Source organism: Echinops telfairi, unplaced genomic scaffold (genome assembly GCF_000313985.2).
Source record: "Echinops telfairi isolate 266 unplaced genomic scaffold, ASM31398v2 ScPeMD7_7410;HRSCAF=8448, whole genome shotgun sequence".
NCBI classification, from domain to species: Eukaryota; Metazoa; Chordata; class Mammalia; order Afrosoricida; family Tenrecidae; genus Echinops; species Echinops telfairi.
In genome coordinates, this window is record NW_022111310.1 from 9,577,471 (window position 1) to 9,585,690 (window position 8,220).

At 38.2% G+C, this 8,220-nt stretch overlaps 1 protein-coding gene across 3 annotated transcripts in view; it reads left to right on the forward strand.

The window, feature by feature from the left end:
- The window catches only part of TMEM38B (transmembrane protein 38B), a 46,081-nt gene extending 38,375 nt beyond the window's left edge, over positions 1–7,706 (forward strand). Inside the window, exons 6-7 of one of the 3 annotated variants that reach the window (XR_006680719.1) lie at positions 1,790–2,008; positions 5,805–5,871. Coding sequence is in view for 2 of the 3 variants with exons in the window: in XM_004710963.2 (XP_004711020.1) it covers positions 5,805–6,011 (207 nt within the window). In the remaining variant the exon portion in view is untranslated. Of the gene's footprint in view, positions 1–1,789; positions 2,672–5,804 lie in introns of those variants that run through there. The other 2 variants (XM_004710963.2, XM_045296652.1) reach the window with 2 other exon arrangements.
- Positions 7,707–8,220: the final 514 nt, after the last annotated feature.

Genomic DNA, 8,220 nt, shown 5'->3' on the forward strand with positions numbered 1-8,220 from the left:
CTTGGGTTCCTGGAATCAGCTCCTCATTTTCCTTTTTCCCCTCCCTCCCCGCTCCCCCCTCCCTCATGAACCCTTAATAATTTATAAATTATTATTATATCTTATCTTACACTGCCCGGCGTCTTCCTTCACCCACCCTTCTGTTGCCCATCCCCCAGAGAGGAGGTTATACATAGATCCTTGTGATCGATTCCCCCTTTCTACCCACCCTTCCCTCCAGCGGTTTCTGAAATCTTTGTGAGAGCCAATCTCTAGATATTTTCTCTTCAGAATGACTCATGGCTCTGACTTGCCTTTTGGATAGCAGCTAAATGGTTAAGCATTGCACAACCAGGACTCCTTTAAATCTAGAAGAAACCTCTATAATTCGATCGGTGGCATTGTAATGTGAATAGACAAATAGTCCAAAAATAGATCTAAATATTTATGGGAATTTAGTATGTGATGAAAGTTCCACCACAAATTAATGGGGATATGCAAGGATTGATTTTTAGCATCTATTGTTGGAATAACTGGCAATATAGAAAAAGATAAAATTAGATTCTTTCTTTATATATTCATAAAAATAAGCTCCCAATGGATTTTACAGATCTAGATGGAAAAATAACACACAAATACTAGTAGGATATTTGGGTAGATTTCTCTTCAACCTTAAGGTAGAGGAAGGGCTTTCATATTATGACAGCAGAGGAAAAGATTGGTGATGTCATAAATTTGGCAAAAAAAATCGACAAAGTAAAAGAATTGGAATTGAAAGATAATGACATTTTCCCTCAAGAATGTTTTGAAGCCCCTCATATAATTGGCACACTGTGATATAATATTTGCAATATATACCACAAAGAGCAATTATCCCTATTATTTAAGAACCTTTTCAAAATTGAGGGAGAATGGGCCAAAACCCCAATCGAACAATTCTTTCAGAACGTTATCAACAATTCCCACAGGAAAGATATGAAAATACCCTCAAACATTAACAAATGTAAAACTTGCTCAAACTTTGAGAAATACATATGAAAATATGTATTTGCAAGATATTCTTATGTTTGCTTTTTTCCTAGTTTTTATTTTTTTTTAAACATTTTATTAGGGGCTCATACAACTGTTATCGCAATCCATACACACATCAATTGTGTAAAGCGCGTTTGTACATCATTCTCAAAACATTTTCTCTCCACTTAAACCCCCGACATTAGGTCCTCATTTTTCCCCTCCCTCCCCCGCTCCCCCCTCCCGCATGAGCCCTTGATAGTTTATAAATGGGTATTTTGTCATATCTTGCCCTGTCCGACTTCTCCCTTCATCCACTTTTTGGTTGTCTGTCCCCCAGGGAGGAGGTCACACACAGTTCCATGTAATCAGTTCCCTCTTTCCTACCCATTCTCCCTTTACCCTCCCTGTTTTGCCACTCACACCACTGGTCCTGTAGGGCACTTTTCCTAATTTTTCATGTAAACTTTTATGAACTTTAATAGCAGTTTGTCTAACTCCATAAAAAAGCTTGGTATTTTGGTTGAGATGACATTAAATTTATTATGAAAGCAGTTATATTACCTAGCATAGGGAGAAAAGCAAAGAGTAAAACAGGAACATAGTCAGGCGTATGCAGTCCATAGGTAGAGGTAGAAGCCCTAGTGTTTACAGAAGAAGATTCCGCGTAGTCGTGTGGCAGTAAGATACATTTATGTCAACTTGATGGTGCCATTTGTGGAGGTAGGGGCAGACCCCAGCCTGTTAATCAAGTTTCAGCCTGCTGATGTCTTCTGGGGTTGTGTTGTGATCTTTTTAGGGAGAAACTGGAACTTTTCGTCTCTCTCTGACTATTCACCTTCATCTTTGCTGGGACTCTGCCTCCAGGGCTGCCTCGTGTGGCCTTCCCCCAACCCTGAGAGCTGTCAGCATCCTGCCAGGCCCCCACTGACTATGGACCTATGTGTCTCTGCTGTGACACAGCTTGCGATTTCCCTGCTTCCTGCTTTACCGTTCAGCGTCATCGGCCTGCAGCTCCGTGAGTCTGAGGAGGGCTCCTCCAGCATTGGATGGAGGGACTTGCGTTGGACTGGGCTGTGGGGGGGCTTCTTAATGTAAACTTGCTTCTTGATATGAAGTTCTTTCTTGTACTAGATGAGTGTCGCTGGTTTGTTTCTCTAGACAACCCAGCCTGGCAGGTTAGTTATGCTGAATGGTATTGAGAGGTGTAATCAGATAACAAATTGTTGAAACATGAATCAGGAATACATTGTTATTAGGCCTTTCGGGAGACAAAGGGATGCAAAACCTTTAAGAGTAAACATGTCCTCTAGATGTTATAGTCCAAAAAGGTATATGGGACAAGTACCTTATTCTTTTATACTTTATGAAGATCGGGTCTTGGTTTGTTTTACTTATCTTCTAATTCTGTACTGAGATCTTTTTGTATTTAAAAAAAAATTATGTAAATCATTGGTTTTTAGTTTACCGAGGCTTTTTGTTTGTTTTGTTCTTTATTTTGGTGAACAGATTTATTATTGTTTTTTGTGGTTTACCCTGAAGTTACTTTAATCCTCTTAAAATGAAAAGGGTCTTGCAATCACTTGAACTTCCTCCCCATTCGAAAGCTCGCCACTTCGCGCTTCGACTTCCGCGGCTTCACTCTATCGCGGTTTTTGCGTAACAGCGCATGCTCTGTCATTACTGCCACTGATTGGCTCATACTGTACACGCTTGATGCCATAAATAATATAATAAATAATAAATGATAATTGTAACGTCCAAAATGTTTTACTGTATTTTCCCTTTTTCGTTTAATAAATTGGGTAATACGAGTGTAATGGTGACTAAAGGGTGTTTTTTCATGTCCTCTATGCTCTAACTACGAAAATATTTGATTTACAAATAAGGAATCCTACTTCGCGGAATTTCATTTATCACGGTAGGGTCTAGAACCGCGATAAACGAGGGTTCACTGTATATCTTTTATTTTTCCCTTTAGAGGTTACCATCATTTATAACTTAACTCCTCTGATCCCCATGGTCAGTTCTTTAGCTTTATTTTGCTTTTCTGTTGGCATACGGCTAATATTGCTATGTGTCTTTATCTCGGGTTGATGTCTGATGCCATTGGTTCTAGAATCAAAGAATTAACTCTAATAATTCTTCTAAGATGGGTGTGGTTTTTACAGTTTCTCTTGGTTTCTATTTATCTGAGAATGTCATAGTTTTACCATTGCTTTGAAAGATCATTTGGCTGGATGTTTAGCAGTTTGTTCGGCACTCTGACACCTCTTTGTAAACCATACTGTGCTTTTTATGAGCCATGTTTAATCTTAGTTTTTGGCTCTGGAAAGTTCGATTATGATGTCTTGATGAATTTTGGGGTGGACTCTATTAGGTATGGGGTTTACTGAGCTTGAATGGTAATCTTTTCTTTTATGGTATTTGGGAAACTTTCAACGTAAATATCTTCCCCAATCCCCTCTGTGTCCTCCCCCTCCCCCTTCGTTAATTCCAATTCTATGTAAATTATACCTCTTGATATTATCCTACACAACTTTTAAGCTTTCTTTGTTTTTCTTCATTCTATTTTCTGGCGGTTCCTCAAATTAGTAGTCTGTCTCACCAGTTCTTCAGTCCTACTTCTGTGTCTTTCGATCAAGTTCTCTATTTCTGATAGTTTATTTTTAGTTGTTGTTTTTCCATAATTTCTAATTGCCACCGAATCTTTCATTTTGTTCTTGTTTTCCTGAATTATTCTAGGGTTTCCACCCCGCCCCCCTTGTGTTTTCTTTGATCTCTTTGAGGATTCTGAGTCTTTTGAAATCCTTCATAGGGAGTTTCATTATTGTTTCTTCCTCTGAAAGGGTTTCTTTCCCTTTATTTCATTCACTTGCTTGAGCCATATGAACCTTTTCCCCATATGATTTGTTATTGTTTGCTGTCTTTAAAATATTAAGGTATTGTTTATGCATGTATATATGAATTGCATGTTTGTTGTGTCCTGTTTTTTGTTTGATTTTGTTTTGATACATCAGTGCAGGCAAGGCCAGCTGGTCCTGGTCTCGGGGCATGAGAGTACTCACTAACTGTTGGATGAATGAGGCAGCGATGGGCAGGCAGGACAAACGAATGTTGCTGTTCACCAGATGTGCAGGGTGGCTAGAGGTGGACTGGACAGGCACTGGCCACTGCTTGTTAGTGCATTGTTACCGAAACAAACACTTGATGGTGCTTTCGGGTGGTTGCAGTGGCAGGCAGGGGTATGGCAGGACACTATAGATGGGTAGGCCAGTGGAGTGATAAGGCAGTGTAGGGTGAATTAGAGCCAAGTGCTATGGCTTCTGGACCAATGGGGTAACAGGAAAGGACAAGGTTCACATTACTAATCACTATGGGGAGAGGAGGAGGACTTCGCCTGCTCCTCTGGTCACCTGGGTGGGTACCTGGGTACTGAGAGTTATTGGGACCTGGCCCCACTCCTGAACTGAGGGATGTTGCCTAGAATCCAGTTGGGTGAGGGGTCCAGCTGCTGACAGACACCCTGTGGATCTATGGTCATGGTCTATTATCTGTGAGTAGTCCGGTCTCTGGACTCTGACTCCCTCCCAGTGCCTTCGATCTGGTTCTTATTCTGCTCTCCTTGCTTTACTTGGATATGCCTACACAGTTTCTCTGTCTCCTTTTGGGACTCCCCTGAGGTTGTCGCCCTACACTCCTTACCTGGATTGCTGCTGGGTTGGTTGCAGTATGGTTAACACACTATGTGGGGCTGGCTGCCAGAGTACCTCCATTCCAGCTCTCTTCTTGTTTGCTGGTTTGGTTCAGTTCCTCCTTCTAGTTGGGGTTTGATCTAATTATTTTTCCTTCTGTTTGGTCAGGGTTCCAAGACTGTCATCTGTATCTGTTTCGTTTGGTTTTCAGGCCTTTACTGTTAGGGGATGGCGTGGTGTGTGTGTGTGTGTGTGTGTGTGTGTGTGTGTGTGTGTGTGTGTGTAAGCTACCGTCTTTGGTATATCCTATGTATGTTTGTTTTAGAGAAGGAGGACAGGGAGTTTATTATGTAATATCATAAAATAAACCATTTCAAGTATGTAACTGAGGGGGATTTAGTATTATCACAATGTGTGTGCAGGCATTTTTAATTTCTATAACTAATAGTGCACTATAGCTCTTGCTCTGTATCTCCTTTCCACTGAATAGTGCACATGAGGAATCACTGCATGCTCTTTTTGTAGTTCTTACTTTGTTCACTGTTGCACAGTGTACATTTTACTTATCTGTTCCTTTGAGATGAGAGTCTGCTCTGCCACCAGCTTCCCACTACCAGGCTAGCATTTCAGTTAAGAAGTATTTATACTTGATTTCATTTTGCCAGCAAGTAGAAATTGTTTATGGGTCTTGTGTGAAAAATTGATGCTGAATATTTGTAGTTTGGCTCATTATCAGAGATCTGGAGGAATTGACTCTTAGGAATTCTTGGATTATTACAGACTTAAGCGCTTGTCACAGATCTGGCACACAGCAGGCACAGGGTCAATGTCGGGTGTTATTGGTCATTTGCCTATAAACCATAGCTATTTCATCTTCTTATTTCCTTTGAAGACTAAATGGGGTTTTGTGGAAATGCTTGCCATTGCTCATTTGGCACCCACAGGTGGAATCCCTTGTATTGGTTGTTTTCATGAACTGAGTGTAAGCTCATAGATGCTTGCCTAGAGCTTACCCTCGCTTACTGTGCCTGCATATGTAATTCAAGAGTGTATTTAGATTTTATTTATGTCCGGAGAAGCAGAAAGCATACTTGAATTAAAATGGAACTTTCCCCCCAGATAGCCATGATGGTTACACAGACGTCTATCGTACCTTTTGCTCCCCTTGAGGATACGCTGGCTCGAGTGCTGTTTGGTAACCAGCAGCTTTCTGCATCGGGTGCAAAGAAAAGTGAGACTAAATCCAATGGCACTGAGTCTTCCACCTCAAAACCCACAGCCGAGGCTTCAGATAACCTTCAAAAGAAACACAGTAAGACTGAGTAAAGCTCTGAATTCTGGTTTCTAGAGAGCCAAAGGGGGGGGGGGGAATTCTAACTGTCAGATTTATATTTTTATGTAAATGATGTGAAATAAAGATTTTATGTAAGGAATGAAGGTGACAAAAAGAAAGAACTTTCTGTTTCAGGGAGATTACTCCTTTATGTATTGTAATCCTTGAATGCTGTGAGTGTATCATGTGAAATTGTTTTTCTATGTTAAGTATAAAAGATTCTATTGTGATTATAATAATTTTATATTGATAAAATGAGGTTAGCTTTTTAAAAAAATGTTATAGAAGGTAAACTTAACACCATTGAAAAAATTACTACTTTTTAATTTAGGTATTTTCCTATCTATTTTTATTTGAATTATAGTTTTAATAATATTCACTTGTACCTCATATTACAATTATACTTTCCTAGGTATGGAAAACAATTTCTATTAAAGTTTGAACACTCAAAATAGTAAACTTTTCCTAAAGCACTTTATATTATGAGTAAAAATGAATGCCTAGTTTATATTTCAGATATAAACTTTATATTTTTGTACATGTTAAATGGAAAATATCTGAAATTTAATTTTTTCTCGTAGCTTTCTTCAGTGAAGTGAAAATTAGTATTAGTATGAGTTTCAAAGTGAAGTCTATCTTATCCTCTTAAAAAAACAAACAAACCAAACTACTGTTTTTTTCTCCTCAAAAGAAAATCAAGGGTATACTTTTTAATAAATTACTATTCCCTGTTTTTTCCTTTTCTCAAACTTATTTTTCTTTCTGTTTCCTTGAAACATATTTGTTTTAGTTGTAGGAGAAATTATCCTCAGGGTTTCATATAATATTAACTTCACTTTGATCTTTGGGGCTATAAATACATTGGTAGTATTTATTATCTTAATGAGCAAACAAAATTATACTCATCATTAAAATATTTTCCTTCTTTGTCTTCTTTCTAGTGGGTACATTTCAATTTTCTATACACATACATATGCTAGTTTTATTTTAAATTAAATTTCGCTGCTTTTATGTGAAGATTCTTGGCTCTAACGAGAATTGTCCTTAGACATTTGATGATGAACAGCTAACCAAAAAGAGTAGAGAAAACAAAGCCTTATGTGGTGGTCCACTTGAATGAAGCGTGTCGACATCAAATGTATTCCTTATTGACAGAATCAAAACAAAGAAGGAAAGATACTAAGTAATGCTAGATTTTTATTCATTCTTTATGGTTTAAAATTCCAATTGTAACTGTAAAGCTCTGTGACATGATTTTTCCATATGAGCCTGCTACCTGCAAAGAGTAAGTGCCAGGCATTTTTAGATGGTTTAGAAGTATTCAAATTACATTTGTGTTAATAAGATTTTTTTTATTTAAAAATTTTTAACTGCTATAAAAACCAGCAGGTATAATACTTTCAGTTGTTTAAAAAAAGTTCTTTTGGAGGGAGGGGCTTATGTAGCCTTGAAATGCTAAGAAATGCATTTTTAATGTTGTAACAAAACACTAAGTATTTAAGATTTCTGTATTATATTTGATACTCTTTAGTTAAAACTTTTCAAAATGAATATCTTTTTAAGTATTGGTCTATTTCTAGATGTTTGAATTCAATTATAGTGAAATGGTAGTGATCCTGATATGTTTGTGTTGAAGACAAAATTATTAAAATAAGTTGTTTAGTACCAATAAAGTATTATTGTTTTTATTCTTGTGTTTTCTGTGAGTTTGGAGTTGAGAACTCTTCTACTTTTTTGCCTGCAATAGCATATATTTAGTGACTGTCCAAACAGATCACAAGTACAAGTTTTATTTATCTATACACACATCCTATAACTGAATTCACCGATTCTGAAACTTCCCACTCTGAATCTACTCAAATCTGCCTGCAGAGATTTGACAAACACCTTGTTGGTCTCCTTACCCACCAGGAGGTAGGATTATTTCGGTAGGCCTGCCTAACCTAGCCAGTCTTGGTGGCACTGAGAAAGTCAGGACCAGCAGATCTCCTGAACAAAGGAGACAAGCACTTGGCAACACCAGGGCCAGCTGAACTAGCGATCGAGTGAACTAGGAAGCTCGGTCCACTAGTGAAAGGTGGCCAAATGCATGTCAGACTCTTGGCTTATCAGATTGGTTGTTTTCCCCCCAGTATATCACCAGGTAAGGGCTGGAGAGATGAAATATTTGGGATAGCTAAATTCCAGTGAAAATTCCAGCTT